This window comes from Danio rerio, chromosome 7 (genome assembly GCF_049306965.1).
Source record: "Danio rerio strain Tuebingen ecotype United States chromosome 7, GRCz12tu, whole genome shotgun sequence".
Lineage (NCBI taxonomy): Eukaryota > Metazoa > Chordata > Actinopteri > Cypriniformes > Danionidae > Danio > Danio rerio.
This window is the reverse complement of record NC_133182.1, coordinates 56310919-56330315: the sequence shown is the minus strand read 5'-3', so window position 1 is coordinate 56330315 and position 19397 is coordinate 56310919. Positions and strand designations below refer to the sequence as shown.

At 35.4% G+C, this 19397-nt stretch overlaps 1 protein-coding gene across 3 annotated transcripts in view; it reads left to right on the top strand.

Annotated features, from left to right (window-relative positions):
* Positions 1–19397, top strand: part of piezo1 (piezo type mechanosensitive ion channel component 1 (Er blood group)) — a 188287-nt gene that overhangs the window by 145449 nt on the left and 23441 nt on the right. For all 3 annotated transcript variants that reach the window (XM_691263.10, XM_073907343.1, XM_073907344.1), the window contains 15 exons: positions 319–519; positions 1896–2100; positions 2921–3025; positions 3665–3821; positions 8558–8801; positions 8906–9002; positions 10819–10984; positions 12704–12793; positions 12901–12977; positions 13515–13592; positions 14303–14403; positions 14501–14612; positions 14711–14794; positions 17908–18092; positions 18181–18287. In XM_691263.10, the coding sequence (XP_696355.4) occupies positions 319–519; positions 1896–2100; positions 2921–3025; positions 3665–3821; positions 8558–8801; positions 8906–9002; positions 10819–10984; positions 12704–12793; positions 12901–12977; positions 13515–13592; positions 14303–14403; positions 14501–14612; positions 14711–14794; positions 17908–18092; positions 18181–18287 (2009 nt within the window). The remainder of the gene's footprint in view (positions 1–318; positions 520–1895; positions 2101–2920; positions 3026–3664; positions 3822–8557; positions 8802–8905; positions 9003–10818; positions 10985–12703; positions 12794–12900; positions 12978–13514; positions 13593–14302; positions 14404–14500; positions 14613–14710; positions 14795–17907; positions 18093–18180; positions 18288–19397) is intronic.

Below are 19397 nucleotides of genomic sequence, written 5' to 3'. Positions count from 1 at the left end.
CTCTATTTGCCACAGGTAACTTAAAGCTATCATTACCAAAAAAAAGTATTTTATACAAAGTGTTTAATACACTTCAGTAGTTCAGTACTTTTACTTTGTGTCATTCCATTATTACACATAACTTTTTTTTCAGAATTTATTTTTGTATTTTTTTATTTTTTTATTATTATTTTTTTTATCAAAATCTGGGTCAATTTCATGTCAACAGCTCCTTTAGAAATATATTTACCAGGAGAAATCTTGACATGTTCAATACTTATTTTACCCGCTGTATGTTTTTATGAGGTTGCAAACTAGCTGTGTGTTCTGTCCTGTTAGGATCATCTGCTGGTGCTGATGCTGCTGGTGTTTGAGGCAACCGTGTACCGGCACCAGATTCATCACTACAGACAGCAGCAACGATCACCTCCTCCAATCCCAGTCATCTTCCCGCAGGCCACTCGTGATACGCTGGACCAGGGTCTGCTCCACTGCATCAAATACATGCTCAACTACAGCTTCTACAAATTTGGACTTGAAGTATGTGTTCTACGTAGACATAAATGTCAACTTAACACTTGTGTATTGTTCTAATTGACTTCTGTTTCTTTATATACGTGGCTTTTTTTACCCCAATGACTTCCTTTATAACTACATTTTTTTGATTGCAAAGCCATGACACCAAGGTGCATTCTAATCGTGCATTCTTGATTGTTGGTGGTTTTCTCGGTTGGGAAGAGGTAACATTGGTCATTTACTCGTGACAGGAAGTTTAAATCATTTTACTGACATCTCATTTGAGATGAACAAATCTTTTTTCTTGTTCATTTTGTTCAATTTGCCAAAATATTATTAAAATGTTAGTTGCTTCCAAACTCACCTACAGCTACAAACAGGTAATAACAAGAATGCCACAAGAAAGATAAAATTATTATTTATTGTTTACCTGGGGTAAACAATGCTGTATCATTTTATATATATATATACAATTAACACACAACACTCCTGGATAGAAAATTAAATTCTTCTTTCACAAACCAAAACAAATGTTAGATTTGGGAGGAAAATAAGGCTGTGAGTAAGATCATTCTACATTATGATCATTAGCGCCTCTATGTAAACTAATCTCGCAGTCATCTCTTTTTTACCGCTACACATGGGGGGAGGGCTACCATAATCATTTAGTTAGAACGTAGTGTTTCATTTAAGTTCAGTGATGCAACACAAAAATGTGTAAGTTATAACTTAATGTCCCTTTAAGTCACAACCAGGCTACGTTTTAACTTACACACTGCCGGTGCAAACGGCCCCAGATAATCAAATTGACAAATTGTATAATAAGTAAAGTAGTTGTAACTGTTAGGTTAAAGTATGGGGTATGGTTAATGAATGTATGATACATTAAAGATGTGAAATAATGCATCAAAATGTGCAATTCAACTATTAATAAACAAACGATATTAATAAACAAATGATATTCTAGTATGATGCATATCAATAAGCAACCAGTAAATAAATAATAAGCATGTTCCCTACACTCAAAATTTTTTTTCTTCTTCTTGTTCAAACTACTTATTTCAAATAAGCGGAAACAACACAATGCTTGAGATCTTTGAGGGACAACTTAATGTTCAATCTACCTAAGTTTGTTACATTAACTTAATTGGTTTGTGTTGGGAAAACATGAATGAATTGTGTGGAACCCTGCATTATTTCCCATGTGATCTATAGTGTTACCATCAGCTAGATGCAATGCTTTAAATATAAATTGCCTGGGAAGGTTTCCAAATTATCTTTTTTTTTTTTTTTTGAGCATGTTTTGAAGTTGATAATCAAAAGCACTTCCCAACATTGGTTTCTCAAATGTTAAATCTAATGATCATTTGTGGCTAATGATCATTTGGTCTTGCCTCTAGATCTGCTTTCTAATGACCGTGAATGTTATCGGTCAGCGCATGAATTTCCTGGTTATTATCCACGGCTGTTGGTTGGTGGCCATTATGGTGCGGCGGCGCAGAGCAAATATAGCCACGATTTGGTCAAAGTACTGCCTGTTTCTGGTTGTCTTCATGATATACCAGTATGTTCTGTGTGTGGGGATTCCTCCTGCCCTCTGTATAGGTAAGTCAAACACTATAATCAATGCACTAGTTGTTGTTGTTGACATTATTCAAGTCATTTGTTTTCACAACGTTATTTGTAGCATTAAAGAACACATTTTAATTACATTTAATGTACATTTATTTGTAAAAAAAATTTTATTTGTAAAACATTTTTACATGCTGCAAAAACCTTTTTCTAGTTTTCTTTCTAGTCCAAATGTAAAAAAAAAAAAAAACTTAAATCAAGAAGTATTTTCTAGACAAGTAAAATATTGTTTTGCTTTTAGAAATAATAAGTCAAAATTAACTGTTTTTTTTTTCCTTAAACAAGCAAAATAATCTGCTAATGTTATACGTATTATAATAATCTTATTTCAAACATAAAACACGGTTGTTTTATGTATCCCATTGGTAGATTAATTAGCTTTTTTTAATGGAAAAACAAACTTAATTTTGAGATTATTTCTGAAAACAAAATAAAATTTACTTGTCCATATAAAAAGCTTCTTTATGTAGGAATGGTTAGATATCTGGATTAGAAATTATGCAAAAATGCAAATAAAAAATGCATTTTTAGCAGTGTATTTAGAAAGTTTTTTTACATATTTAAACATTAACATCTTGACTTTCAGTGAAGCTAAAATAACTAACTAAGTTTGAATTGACATGACTTTTCCTACCCAGTGAAAATCAGCACAGTTGCAATTTAATATCCACCTTATGCTACAGATTAGTTACAAGAACTATATCCTATATTTGCGCTGCTTAGTATTAGTCCATCTTTTCTCGGTAAGTGGTTACCTGACCCTGGTAAGCTGACCTATCTCATATGGCTATAGATTACCCATGGAGATGGAGATCCACTGTAACTATCCACTCGGCTCTGGTTAAATGGATGTACTTACCTGACTTCTACACCGTCCCCAACTCTAAGAACCTTATATGTAAGTGACTCCTTCAACTTCACAATCAGCAAAACAGTAATTAATCACTGGTTATTCACCCGGCAGTGACTCTCAAACGTATTTGAATGCTTAAGCCTTGTTTAATAAATGGTAACCCTTTATAATAGCTACACACTATGAATCATTTATTAAGCATTAGCCAATAGTTCATTCATTATTTGTTAAGTATTACTTCTACATTAATAAAAGTTATTGAGCAGTTTATAACTTCATCTACAAATGCTGTATTCTTGACTCAAAAGCACATGCAAAATGTGCTTAATCATTGTCTTGAATAAACATTCTTTGTTAATGATTCATTTTCCATTACTAATTTAAGTATTGCATTATTTACGAACCAGTTATTTAAAAATAATTGGTGTTTTTTTTTAAGATCATTCAGAATACGTAAGTAAATTATTAATTAACTATTCAAATTAACATTTATATAACTTATTATTCAGGCATATACTAATAGTTTCTTTGCATGTTAATAAATGCTTTTATAACTCAACTTCCTCCAGTTTTGTGACCTAATCTAAAGTGAGGGCTATTCATGCTTTGTAAATCTGCAATGATGACTGTCATCACACTTAAATTCTGAAACCTTGCCTAAATTTACAAACTGATCTTTTGCAGCGGACTTCCTTTTGCTGATGTGTGCCTCTCAGCAGTGGACGGTGTTTGACAATGAGAAAAAGGAAGAGTGGATGGTCATGGGAGGAGAAAACCGAGACAATCCAGACCCCATGGAGAACATGCTTTTCAATCCTGCCCCAAACTTCATCAACTGCAGGTACGTACATCACGGTATTTGTACATGATGTAAGTTTCATTATCCCCACAGTAAATTCCTCTGAGTAAAATTTACTCAGTTTAAATAGTATTTGGTCCCTCTCTAAATTGAGTTTAAGTTATTCAAGTTTATTAGACAATGAAAGGAATAATTAGGTGATGATTAAGCATTGATATTGAACACCTGCTGTTAATAAACAGAAACACACAAGAGAAACACATAAGTCACTTCAGTCACAGCCTTAGATGAAATCAGCTGCAATATAATACATTTATTCTTTCAAAATCTCAGCAGAGGATCATTAAGCAACTCTACAAACAGCAGCTTTACTGATTACTAACCTTTTTGCCCTTGTTTAAAGAGGGACCAAATACTCTGTGAAGTAAGTCAATTTTACTCAGAGGAATTTGCTGTGTACATGCGTACCCCTGCAGCCTAACCTTTCTAAACTCAAATTCTTGAAATGTCTGAAGAAAAAATCAAAATAAGCAGCTCAGCTCTCAGAATATAGTAAGTGCATTTATGTCTATAGAACTCCATATAAAAGCCAGAAACTTTTTAAATCTAAAGCCCCGATCAGATCACATAAATTTGTCATGATTTCGGCATGATTTTCTTTACATAAGGTGACACAAGATTCAATCATTTCTCCTCATGTAATGTGGTATAGTTCATGACAACCGATACCATGTCTGCGACTCTAATGCCGAGCTTAGACTGCATGATTTTCAAAGTAGTCGTGTCACAGATGTTTTTACTTTGCTTGACTATTTGGGCTTGCGTTTCGTCGCTGCTTTGTTTACACTGCAAGATGGATCGGCGACAGGGACTTTCACATTGCATGACTTTACTATAGGAAGAATCGCCGACAACTTCGTCCAAACTACGTCTCACAGCCAAAAACACGTAGTATATCTTTTGTTATTAACTACATAATGAGAAAGAAGCCTTTAATGGGGTAGAAAATGTACATAATTGCTCACCTGGGTTTAAAGGGAATTAGCCATTTCTCCTTTTTTCTCCTGTTTTCTTTCTGTATAAAACGTCAAACAGACACAGTTGCTCCCGAGTTCTGTCAAACCTCCACTAGTTTTTCCTCCATTTCGTGGGTCCAAATAAACCGAAAAAGAGCTTTTAACTTTTAACTTCTCCCCCAGCCTCCCGCTGGCCTGCCGCAGGTATACACACACACACCCACACCAAGTGAATGCCGCTCTCTCATTGGCTGTAGGCGATCGTTGATGTTATTTTTAGTCAAAACTCAATACACACGGCGTGATTTGAATCGCCGACAGCTCCAGATATTTAGCCTGCCAAATATCTTGCAGGCATCGGCGACTCATCTGCGATTCTCTCAGATCGCGTCATTGATCGTTCATACTGTGTGATTGTCACTCACGTGCACGAGCACCAATTTGCCTGTCATTTCAGGCATTTGTCGCAGATTTCTCATAACCTGTCAGCGAGCCAAAATCGGGGCTAAAATCACGCAGTCTGAACTAGGCATTAACGACACAATATCGCAGAAAATTTTGCATGTTTCATTTTCCTCTGTTTTTCACAACGAGGTCCATCACTTGGCAATAGGAGCACAAAATTTCTCTGTTATTTCTGTGGGTACTGCATATATACTTATGGGTGGGTCACAAGTGGATAAGATCAATCATTGGTTGCAAACTTTAACAGCTTTTTTCTAAATTATTAAAAATATTAGATCAAATTTATCTGACAGACTGGCACAAATATGCTGACATCTCCATTCTCACGAGTTCTCTCATTCCTCCAACAGAGTTTGTTCTTCCAAGGTAATTTGGAACATGTTCAGTGCTGCAAATACATTGTAAAAGCCTTTCCTGCTTATTCAAAGTACTTGATTAAACTAATTAAATTGAAACTGACCGGTGGAATTGATGATTTTGTCATTAAGAGTGAAAACATAATTTAATTTAATTAAATATAAATTTTGGGGTGACACAGTGGCGCAGTAGGTAGTGCTGTTACCCCACAGGAAGAAAGTTGCTAGTTCGAGCCTCGGCTGGGTCAGTTGGCGTTTCTGATGGAGTTTGCATGTTCTCCCTGCGTTTGTGTGGCTTTACTTTGGGTGTTCCAGTTTCCCCCACAGTCCAAAGACATGTGGTACAGGTGAATTGGGTAGGCTACATTTTTTGTTGTGTATGAGTGTGAATGAGTGTGTGTGTATGTTTCCCAGAGATGGGTTGCGGCTGAAAGGGCATCCGCTGCGTAAAAACGTGCTGGATAAGTTGGGGGTTCATTCTGCAGTGGCGACCCCAGATTAATAAAGGGACTAAGCTGAAAAGAAAATGAATGAATGAATAAATGAATATTAATTTTATTTAGGCTAGATTATTAATTTATTTAACAAACCAGTTTGTGTTTTGGCGCTGAAGCAGATAGCAGACTTGTTTTGAAGCACCTCAAATATTATTTGTTATTCTTGTTTATCTAGTAGATAACTGACCAATAAAAAAAAAATTTGATACAAATTATACCAAACCAAATTCATTTCAAAAAGATTTTTTTTTTCAAGGAAAATATACAAATTATGTTTTTGTTTGTGCCTGTCCCCTACTTAACTGTGGTGATGACTTGTTTCGCTGTGTGTGAAATAAGGATTTAATTAAAGCTCCACTGGAATTGCTGTATCACAAACCTCTGTCATATATTTGCTAATTTTTAATGTCATATTTTTAAAGATTTTTTTTGTTTGAGCATCTGTTTTTTTTCTTGGTGCTGTTGTGCTTTCATTTTCTCCATCTCACTCACAGCAAGTTCAGGCGAGGTATTTAATAAGCAACCCTGGGAAGGAAAATATTCATTTATATTCATTTATATTCATAAATATTCATTTAGATTTCCAAAATATATCTTAATACTAAAAAGGAAACATAAGTTTGATTGAGATAGGAAATATTGTTATACCAACCCTTGTGACTGCTTTGGGAAATAATGCTTGTTGTAGACGTCGCAGGATCACTGATCATGAAGCAACATGTAGTCTGGAACATTTTTACACATGACAAGTCAAGATTTTATCAAGACAAAATTACATAATCTGAAATAGTAACTTTCGTAACCGACAATAAAAATCATGTGATTTGACCCTTAAAGGGTTAATGCTGCCAACTGACGATCAACAGTAAAAAAAAAACACATTTTACCTCTTCCCAACTGTTAAAAACCACCAACAATCAAGAATGCATGATTTTATGCTGTCATACAGTAGCTTTGCGATAATTATGAAGGTCAACAAAGTTAATTGGGCAAAAGCAGCCCCGAACATAACGAAAGTGTAGTCAATTTGAACAGTACACAAGAACCATTTTTGGTTCTCCAAATACCTTTTAGTAAATTGTTCTTGGAATAACCTTAGTATGAAGGTCATTTTATTGATCTAAAAGACGTTTTCACACTTTGAAAAGGTTCTTTGGATGTAAAGACTCTTCATGGCACCATAGATCATTGAGCTTATTGCCATTCTGCTACACCTGTGAATATACAGTGAAATAATATTTTGTGTGTACAGTTGAAGTCAATATTATTAGCCCTCCTGTGATTTTTTTTTTTTTTTTTCATTTATTTTTGCTTTTTCACATATTTCTCAAATTATGTTTAACGCAAGGGATGTTTAACAGTATTTCCTAAAACATTTTTTTTTTCTTCTGGAGAAAGTCTTGTTTGTTTTACTTTGGCTACAATAAAAGCAGTTTAAAAAAAATAGTTTTACCATTTTAAGGTCAATATTGTTACCCCCTTTTAGCAATATTTTTTTTCAGTTGTCTACTAAACAAGCCACTGCTATACAATGACTTGCCCAATAACCCTAACTTGCCTAGTTGGGGTTTGTGGTTAATATTTCTGGAGGACTGATAATTCTAAAGACTTAAACTGAACATAAATATACATAATCATAAATATGAACACAACACTGGATGTAAGAGCTATTTTAAACCTATGTCAGTTTTAAAACTAACATACAATAACTATACTGACAACTGACTATACACATACTGTAAATATTTAAACTATACACATAACCTAAGACAGACTATAGGTACTTTTAAATGAGATAGAAACAATATTCTGCAATATATTTTGCAAAAGAGATATTTTAAAGTTGAAGACAAAAACTATTGTAACATGAACGTGTGGTACATTCAGAAGTAAACACTGTTTTCCTGGAGAATAATGGTACTTTAGTTAATGCTAGTTAATGTATTAATAACATTAACTAAGTATGAATAATCTTGTATAGCATGTATTAATCATAATTCACCATTACCTAATACATTATTAAAATCCAAAGTTGCGCTTGTTAACATTAATTAATGCAATGAGTTAACATGAACTAATGTTTTAATTTAAGTAACATTAACTAACGTTAAAAAACCTGAAAAAATACCCTAATAAATGTACTACTAATAGTTTGTTTGTGTTAATAAATACATTGACTAATATTAAATTATGTAATTATTTTAAAGTGTTTCTGTTTTCCTTATTGAGTCCTTTTAAAATGGAGTTCAATTAAAGTGTCTGGTGCATATAGAGAGAAGATTGTTTTTGTAGGTGGTTTGTCAAACCCACTCACCTGTGTGAGGCCCATTCAGAAATAGGCAATGTTTTTTTCAAGAAATATGGAGTTAAATGATACCAGAAACATCATAAATCTCTTCTATTATAGACTAACATCTGTGTCTTGCTCTTTGTGTTTATTGTAGATCATATCTGGACATGGCGAAGATCCTGGTGTTCCGTTACATGTTCTGGTTTGTGCTGTCGGTAGTTTTTGTGACCGGAGCGACTCGGATCAGTGTTTTCGGCTTGGGTTATCTGATGGCCTGCTTCTTTTTCCTGCTGTTTGGCACAAAGCTGCTGACCAAGCCCTCGCGCACACGGCTGGTCATGTGGGACTGTCTCATCATCTACAATGTGGCTGTGATCATCTCCAAAAACATCTTGTCTGTGAGTCGAGCACTTCATGGAGCTCAATGATCTGAAGCCCTAAAACATGTGTCAACAACTGCTGTGAGAAGAGCTTTGTTTAAACTGTTCTGTGTTTGTGTTAGATCTTGGCCTGTGTGTTTGTGATGGAGATGCAGAAGAACTTCTGCTGGGTCATTCAGCTCTTCAGTCTGGTCTGCACAGTCAAAGGCTACTATGACCGTAAGTTCTGCACTACTTCAACATTGTAATAAGGTAGGGTTTCGCAAATCATTAGTTAAAGGGATAGTTCACCCAAACTGTTTTTGTTTAAAGAAAATTATTCTGTTAATCAAGGCAACGTTTATTAAATGTAAAAAAAAAAAAAAAAGTTAAATATTTATTTATTAAATATATTTTTTACTTATTTTATGTAGCTTCAAAAGAAATTATTACCCCAGTCATTATTGCTTTCATTACTATCACCATCAATAATAATACTTGTAATTATAAAACAATAATATTATTAATAGAGTGATTTCTGAAGGATAATGTGACACTGAAGACTAGAGTAAAGCTGAAAATTTATCATTAAAATCACTGGAATAAATTATTAAATTATAAGCTACTTGTGAACAGTTATTTATAGTGCAATACCATTTCACGATTTTATAATTTGTTCTGTATTGTTAATGAAATAAAAGCAGCCTTGGTGAGCAGAAGTTTATTTTAAAACATTTTAAAATCATACTGACCCCAAACGTTTGACCGGTAATGTAATGTAATGTAGAGTAATGTCGGTATTTATATAGTGCATTTTTGTGTATGGCCATACACCCAAAGTGCTTCAGAATTGGGGGGGGGGGTCTATCCACACCACCAACAGGAATGCCAGCCACAGGACAACAGCACCCTTATGCTCACCACACACATGCTATAGAGTGATAGAGCCAATTCAGCGGATGGAGATGATTGGGAGGCCATGATGGGTAAGGGCTGATGGAGGGAATTTGGCCAGGACACCAGGGTTCTACCGCTACTCTTTACGAGAAATGCCACGGGATTTTTAACAACCACAGAGTGTCTCATCCTAAAAGCGATGATATTGACAGTATAAGGTCCCCTTCACTTTACTCGGGCATTAGGACTGCAGGTTGAGCACCCCCTGCTGGCTTCACTAACACCACTCCCAACAGCAATTTAGTTTTCCCATTTGGTCTCCCATCCAGGTACCATGGCCGTTGCTAGGCCTATTTTAGGGGGGGCTGTATATTTCTATATCTCAGCCCCCCCAAATTTCTACTCAGCCCCCTTAAAACTTTTGCGATTAGCTCATAAACAGTACACTATATTATCGCCTCAGTCCCCTTTAATTCTGGCAAGAAAACGGCGGCAGAATTCAGCTCCTCCCCGTCTTTTGTTTTTCATTTGATTAGCAAACCACAGCCGTCAACATCAAGAGAACGAGGTGTGTGTTTATCGATAAATTGTTATAATATCTGCTTATTTGCAGTTCTTTGTACCCTTGTATCACCTGTGTCTCAATGTCATGTAGAAGCAGTCGGGTTTTCTCGGCTTTCACTTCATCAGCACAGCTGTTTCCTCCACTGTAAAATGTAAAACTCTTAACAAACATTTCACAATATTTGTTTCTTTCAAAATGAACTACCAATATTAAACACTTTACAGTTCGTGTGGCGTTAACTATACCATACAGTCTTGCACAGAAAGGTTTAAACACAGTGACAGAACCACTTTGAGAATGTATTTGTTTTAACTGTCACTGAGTCACTGACAGAGATAGAAACATAAAGTGTTGTCTAGTTTAAAATAATACTTCATATCTATTATTATCATTCAGATCATGAATATTTATGTGTGTGCATTTTTCACAGTATATCTATTCTTAGAAATCAATATATGTTTACTAAATTATATTTGATAGATTCAACATTTATGTTCACTAGACTAATACATTTTCTTAGAATGCAGCACGTCACAGACTATTACACTTTCAATTGAAATAATCAAAATGTGTGTTTATGTGTTTCTTCCTCAGCTGAATCAGTGTGTAATAAAGATTGCTCTCTGCCTGTGGAAGAGGCTGGCATTATCTGGGACAGTATCTGTTTCTTCTTCCTCCTGCTGCAGAGGAGAGTCTTCCTCAGTTTCTACTTTCTTCATGTGTCTGCAGATCTTCAGGCCTCAGCGCGACAGGCCTCTCGGTGAGTGTGCCCCCTGCTGGACTCATCAGAAGGCGTTTTTAAAAAAAATATTTTCTTCAAAGTTAGATGTGAGTAGTTTTTGTTTGATAAATATGACTCATGACCAAGTGTCAAACTCCTACTCTCCCTCATGAAGCAAATACTTTAGTAACTGAAACTGCAATTCATCAGTTGGCCACTGGAGGCTGGCTCTAAAAGAGAGCAATTCCTATAGACCTCCATGTTAAAATGCATAACTTTGCAGCATAAAAAAATGTATTTACAGCCTTGTACAAAAATGGTTTTGATGTATATAGCTAATATTACCCTTCAAGCAACTATGAGGGGGAGATTTTTTAATAACTCATGCCCCTAATTTATATTAAGCCTTACAATTTAATGGCCACTTGAGTGACAGGTGTCTGCTGCTTGCCATCAATTAACTTCAGTTGATTCTAGCTGCTGAGCTTGGAATATATAGCGTATTTATGCTTTAGTTGTATGTGGCATGGTCTGTTGGTTTTGAGGATTATTGGTTAGTTAGGTTGACTAGCTGTATAAAACAGCTGAAATGTTGTTTTACAGTGTTATGCGTGTTTAAGTGGCCATGCATTTACTAATACTATGTTTGAATTATTTGGAAATAATTAACATTTTTCTCCCGTTTAAAATGTCATAAAAATAATGCTTAATTTGGCTCAATGCATTAAAACAGTGTTTTTTAAAAACCAAAATCAGTAAACACATTATTGATATAAGCACATGTGGTCAGATTATGAACCAGTTCTGTTTCAAGAGTTCCCACTTAGATATGCTTGGCACTTATAGCAGGTTTGGCATGCTGTCCCGGGAGAGAACCCTGAGCTCGGAGATATTTGAGCCCAGGGCTCCCGCCCGGTCTAGAAGCATATCAGGAGAACCAAGATCAGGTAGGTCTCGATCGCTCCCCCTTTAGAAGGGGAGAAAAAGGAGGAGATGGGGTGGAAGGGGGGATTCTTCCAAAATGAAGATAGTGCAATGAGGAGAAAGTGATCCATTTATACTAAGCTAGGATCATTCTGATTGGATTATTACTGATTACGGATGAGTGGCCAGCGGTGCACAATCATATCACATGCTCCTCTCGAAATTAGTTTATGAAACTTCACTTAATGAAGTGTTGAGCATTTCACTCAAAGAAAATCTCATTTAAGCAAAATTCTATTTGGCATCTTTACCTTTATATATATATATATATATATATATATATATATATATATATATATATATATATATATATATATATATATATATATATATATGAGCAATATCTCACGAGTAGCAGTACGATATGGCTGTATATCAGCACTGGCGGGAGGCATGCATTAGCATGAGGCTGTAGGCCGTGAAATATCGCACGGCTATATATATATATATATATATATATATATATATATATATATGTATATATCAATGATTTTTATATTTATAATTTATCTATAAAATAAAATATAAAATTTATAAAATGTATTTTTTTTTTAAGTTTTTGTTAATATTTAAGTACATCTTTCTGTAGGGCGGCATGTTTGTTTGCCATTATAAATGTATCTAGGCCAAGATGAATTCAGAATTGTTCACCCTATCATCTGTGCTGCTCTTTTTAAAGCATGGTGTTCAAAAATTCAACATCCCAAGTTGAGTGGAATTTAACAAAAACAGAGATTACATGAATAATTTTTTTCTTTGTTTTCATGCATTAAGGGGTTTCGAGCTCTTCCGGGCCAGCATTATAAAGAACATGCATTTCCATCAGCAGGCAGAGAGAAAGTCAATTCAACAGCTGAAAGAATCGTGAGTTAACAAATTTTCTGCTCTTGTAAAAGAAAAAAAAAACACAGTGAATGTCCTTTCTGAGCTCTCAATCACTGTGTATGTGTTTAATCTTTATATTTCCTCAGAATGAAACGCATACGTGGCAAACAACAGAAGTATAAAGACGGACGTATAACTTCTGATATAGAGGAGCAGCCCTCAGGTACAAATCCATTGCCATCCAAGCTAATATAACTTTGATCAGCTATAGTTTAAAATTACTATGCTAAGAATTATTAGACATTAAAGAAAGCCAATAGTATAAAAACATAAGAAGACCACTTTAAAAGGATGTAGTTCCCCCAAAAATGAAATTTCTGTCATTATTTACTCATCCTTTACATATTCCAAACCTGTACAAGTCTTTTGTGCGGAACACAAAGGACAACATGCTCAAGACTGTTGGGAAAAACAGCCATTGACATCAATAGTGTTTTTTTTTTAATGTCAATGACTGCTTTTTTCCCAGCATTCTGTTAGAATATCTTGTTTTGTTTTTACTAGAAAAGAGAAATACATACATATTTAGAATTACTTGAATGTGAGTAAATGTTGAGAAGCCTTTCCTTTTAATAAACAAGGAGGTGGCGATGTTGTTTACAATTTTGTGTATGACATTGTTAAATTGAAAACTGTGTTAAGATGTGAGAAGTCACTGCATCAGTCATACTTTTTTACATCTGTGTGTTTTATCTCACAGACCCCAAAGAACAGAAGAAGGAGACAAAGCTGTCTAAGTCTAAAAGCTGGCAGTATCCCTGGGTGGATCATGCGACTGGTACACAAACAGTACTAATGTTCAGATTATTAAACTTAGCCCTGTCAAAACAGTCTGCAAATAGTTTCATAGTACATATAATGAACACATAGTATATAAGCTTTGAGTTTGTTCTTCGCAGTGTTATTTTTGGTGATGCTATCATTGTTTTTCGTTTGGTTTTTTGTTTTGCTAACATTCGTCTTGCTCCAGTTTCCCCCACTAGTCCAAAGATATGTGGTGCAGGTGAATTGGGTAAGCTAAAATTGTCAGTAGTGTATGTGTGCGAATGAAAGAGTATGGGTGTTCCCCAGTGATGGGTTGCAGCTGGAAGGACATTTGCTGCTTAAAACACATACTGGATAAATTGGCTGTACATTCCGCTGTGACGACCCCAGATTAATAAAGGGACTAAGCTGAAAATAAAATAAATGAATGAGTGAATGTTCAAACTATTCACTTGCTTGAGCTCATGCACACTTCACATACTAGAGACTGAACGCGATTCAAAAACCAGTCTCTATTTTTTTATGCATTTCATTACAAGCTGTTCACACACCGCCAATGTAATATTGATTCATATGAACTCTTGCATGTAGCCTCTTTAATGTTTTCTTTCTTTAATTATTTACTTTACAGTTTTAATTTTATGTTATGAACATGTTTTTAGAAGAGAGAGCAAGGGAATCAGAATGCTAGAGTTTAAATATAAATCTATGTTGTCGTTTTAGTGTTGCATTCTGGGGAATACTATATGTTTGAGTCTGACAGTGGAGAGGAGGATGAAACCTTTCAGGAAGAACAGAAACCTCGCAGACAGACTGCCTTTCAGGTGAGAACACTTATATTTGTACTCTGTTTTAGATTTGTCAGTTTTGTTGTTGACCGTAGAAGTGTGAAAAGCTTTTATTTTGAACTGATTTCCACAGCTGGCATATCAGGCTTGGGTCACCAGTGCAAAAGATGCCCTGAAAGAGCGTCAGCAGAGGCAGAGAAAGCAGAGAGCAGAAGCAGAGAAACAACAAAACGCTCAGGCTACAGGTTTAAAGAAGGATATAAATACACATATGACACGTTCAGACATAAAAATTCACACAGTGTTCCACAGAGTTACATGTTATTTTTGTTCTGGTTATCAGACGACGCTGAGGAGGGTGAAACAGTCTTTGATGGGGAAAATTCCCAGCATGCGGAGGAGATGCAGGAGGAAGGAGAGGATGCGGGTGGGTTATCTCTGCATTAGGAGGGATGAGAGACCAGGGGCCTCATGTACGAAGACTTGCGTGGAAATCTTACTAAAACATTGCGTACGCACAAAGCTGTAAATGTGCGTACGCAGAAAAAAATTCAGATGTATGAAACACTGCGTACGCCGAATCTCACGCATATTCTTTTGTACATCTGAATGAACGTGAAACTGAGCGCAACATGCACGAGCACAAAACCCCTCCCTGCCTCCTCCCCCGTATGAATATGCTAATGACTATGCTAATGTAAAAACCCAACGAAAAAGCAATGGCAAAAGCAAGCAAAAAGAGAAACTTTGAACAGAATGTGAAATGGAGGTGCTGCTTTCGGAGGTAGACCGGAGAAAAGCGGTGTTATTTGCAAGTTTATTCGGCGGAATTAACAACAAAAGAAAAAAAATAGAGTGGGAGAGTTTAGCTGATACGGTTAACACAGTTGGGTCTGAACATCGCACTGAGTGCATTTAAAAAAGAAATAGTGTGGTTTATATCTGTAAAATGTTGCAGTACCCTTCGCAGTCTCAGTGGCGCACCTCATAAGAAGCATATGATCATGTACTGACACGTTCGAGCATAAACTCGGCTCGAATCCAGCGTCTGATGAATTCATTCTTCTTTTTTTTCCCCGCTACATATCAGATTTTGCCCACTATTTATCACGAGAAAGACAAGTAGGAATCATCAATAAGTTTGTGCATCATATTTTATTTGCACATTTATTGAATGGAAATGTTTCTGATTCACGCATGCAAATTTATCTTCACATAGTGTCTTTATAGCAATGTGCGTGCAGTAGATTACTCAGATTACATTGGGAAAACAGGCGACCGCTGCAAATTGTGCTTTAATGTTTAGCTGGTCAACTGTATGGTATGGAAATCTTACATACCTACTATATGAACCCGTCACATACAGACGCCATTGCAAGGATCAGACACTTTGTAGAGAAGAATTTAACACAACTGCCTCTAGGAGTCGCCAATGGAAATAAAACAGACACGCACAAAAAATGTGCGTACGCCTGCCAGAAACCTGCCGTGAACCTGCGCAAATTCCCACGTTCAGTTCATTGTTAGTAAATCCAAACGTGAGCGATTCTGAGCGTGAAACCTGGCGTACGCAAAGTTTTTGTGCGTACGCAGCGTTGATACATGAGGCCCCAGATGTGGTATTGTGGTGTCTGGTTCAAATTCATTTTCTGATGTGATCATTTTATTCATAAAAAGTATTTTAAAGGCATGCAAACTGTTTCTTTTAAAGGGCTAGTTCACTAAAATATGACAATTTACTTACTATTTACTCAAAAGTATACTTGCTTGTTGAATACCAAAGAAGATATTTTGAAGAATATTGGAAACTGGTAGCCAGATCTATAGTAAGAAATATAAATACTAAGGTAGTCAATTAAGGTAGTCAGTTTACAACATTTATATATATACATTTATATCTTCCTTTGTGCTCAACAGGAGAAATAAACAGATTTATGACAAGTGAAGAGTTAAAGAAATGACAGAACTTTGATCGTCGAGCATATCTTGAATGTTGTCAAATAAAAATTGAGTAAGCATGAACTAATGTCCCATCATCATCCTGTGTATGTTTAAATGAAACCTATGAATACCTATTCATTCTGACCTTTTAAAAAAGAAATTATATTAAAAAGCACATTAAAATACATATTAAAAAGTATACAAAAAATTATCTTTAATTTTTAAAAGAACACACTTTTTTGTTGTTTGGCAATAGGCTTATTTTACAAGTCACCTATAGTTAAATCATTGACTATTTTTGCATTCATTCAGTTGATCTCTGCATCTGGCAGGAGCACTTTTAGCTTAGCTTAGCTTAGCATAGCATAAATTATTGAATTGGATTAAACCATTAGCATCTCTCTCAAAAAAAAGGGTTAAAAATGTTAAAATGTTAGAAATGACTCAAAAGTAGTTCACGCAAAAGAGACAATATACACATGCCTAGGCAAATTCACATTCATAAAACCAAATTGACACTCGCAAAATATTTATATATTCACAAAAACAATTCAAAAGCAGAAAATAAAAATAAATATTGATAAAATACGTTTCACAAATGCAAAACACTATTTGAATTTGACCATGGATAATGATATTGAGAGAATGTTTTAGGCCCGTAGTACACCATCAACAAATAGATTCGCTTTTAATCATCTAAATCGTAGTGTCAGCCCATTCAGAAATAAAAGTCTGTTGGCCTCTAAACACCAATTGCTTTTGAATCGAATCATATGTTTTTAATTTAACGGTGCGCTGATAAGCCGGCTTTTTATCAAGAGTTTTTTTGCGTTTTTTTTTATTTCATTTTCTATTTTAAAAGAGTTTGATGAACTGGATGAGCCTGTCTGACTGTCAGTGAATGGCAAATAAAAACGTCCCCTACTTCAAAACTTATAACTGCATTATAAGAGAAAGAAAACATACCGTAACACGCATTCATAACGTTTTTTGCCCAGTGACGCTACTTTGAATAGGTCCAATTTACTATACATTAAATGGCAACTGCGTTTCACAAAAGACAGAGTTAAGATGCCGTTTTTTTATCCCACATGAATGTTATGAGGAATGATAAACAAGGGACCAAGACCTTAAGTATTGTGAGAATGAATGTATGACAGCTTCTAAACTTTTCTGAGAGACATTCCTTTTTGGCCAGTAAGCCTACCTTGTGTTTTATTTGCTAATTGAAGTTATTTTTAAAAGATAGATATAATGTGTAAAACTATATATTATTTATATTACTTCATAATACCCATACATCTGATAAGCGTTTTATATTAATGGATATTGCACAGATATTGATGTGTCACAATGTTTGTATGCTACAAGAGGATTTTGTCTCTGAACTCTTCAAATATTTTTAATAGCTGTATATGGTGTATATCTAGCTAACTATAAAACATTTAAAAATACTGAATAATGGTACAACCATGGACAAAACTCCATAAAAAATATAAACATTAACCAATGCCAGAATGTAAGCAACTGCTGACAGCAAAAGCACTTAAAGGTGCCATGAATTTCCTGAAATCTCAGTGCGTTCTTCTTGTTTTCCAGCTTCTCAAGCCACCGGCAGTGATATGGTGCAGAGGATTCTGGACATACTGAAGTTTCTTTGGGTGCTTTTCCTAGCCATGGTGGACGGATTCACCATGTGGCTCAACCTTCTCACCAAGCAGTATGTTGACACCTCAATGGTCCTTAGTGAGGAGCGTTACCTGTTTATTCACAACGTCAGCCAGGTGGATCACCCGCTCAAACACACATTACGCAGGGCTGCGATTCTGCAACTGTTCTCATGAAGCATATGTGTGTGTGTGTGATTCACAGAGAGCCTCCAGAGAGAACATGGATGATCAGATTTCACACGACAGTGAGGATCTGACTCTGGAGACCTGTCTTGATGAAACTGACACTGACAACATTTGCGACACTAAGTAAGTCTAAGCTGACCAAAAGAACTAGTTGCCTATAGAGATTAATGTGTTTTCAAAAGGGTGCATTTTCATTTGGATGTCTTTTTTTTCTTCATGTTTTAACAGTGTTATTTTCATAAGCTTGGTTTAGCAGTTCAACCAGTGCCATGAAACTAGATTTATATTTTCAACTAAATGTATATTGCAGTGATTTTCTTTCAAATTGTAACCAAAGGTTTAAACAAATAATTAACGTTTTAATTATAATCAAATTTATAAACACCACGTTGTATAATAGAATAAACAAGTGCACAATAGCATAATTCATAATTGTTCTGGCTTCTCTATGCAGTAATCGTATATGCAATTATTTCCAGTTTTCATCATGTCGGATATGGCCGATTTATTCTGAAGGCCCTAAATGATGCAATTTCATATGCGTTTAATTTTCTTTTTCAGTCATGCTCAATTGCTGTCTATGCATGGCAGACTTTTTTCCATTTATATTGATGTCATTTTTCACTTTTTATTTTTGTTCAGATCTTTTTATTGACATTTTACTCAATAAAACAACAAAAGCAATTGAAAAATATAGACAAATTATCTTTTGAGGATGTAAATTTTAATGAGTTTGCTCATGTGTAATACAATACAAATTACGTTTTAAAAAAGGGTATAAACATAGTTAGCAGTAACCACAATTCTTACGTGATTCTAAGGGCCCCAGGAGTTACTATTGGGGTCTCCCTAACATACCCACCAACACATCCCATCTAACCACAAATCCCCCACCCCCGCTCTTCACTTTCATTTGCAATAACCACCACACCAATCCACCTTGTCTGCGATACCTTGTGCACAACTCAACCCCAAACCGTCCGCTAACCGTCATTTTCGTTCGCAATACCTTCCCCATTCACCAACGACTTTACTTTAAAGAGCTGAGCCCACGAAATAATTTCATAGCCTGAAACTGCCCAGAGTATCTGATAAATCTTGTTGTTTGGTCATGACCCAAATTTCATGACCATAGGTGAAAGTAGGAATGTAGATTGACCAGTAAATCGAGATCTTTGCCTTTTGGCTCCGCTCCTTCTTTACCACAACGGACCGGTACATTGGCCGTATTAC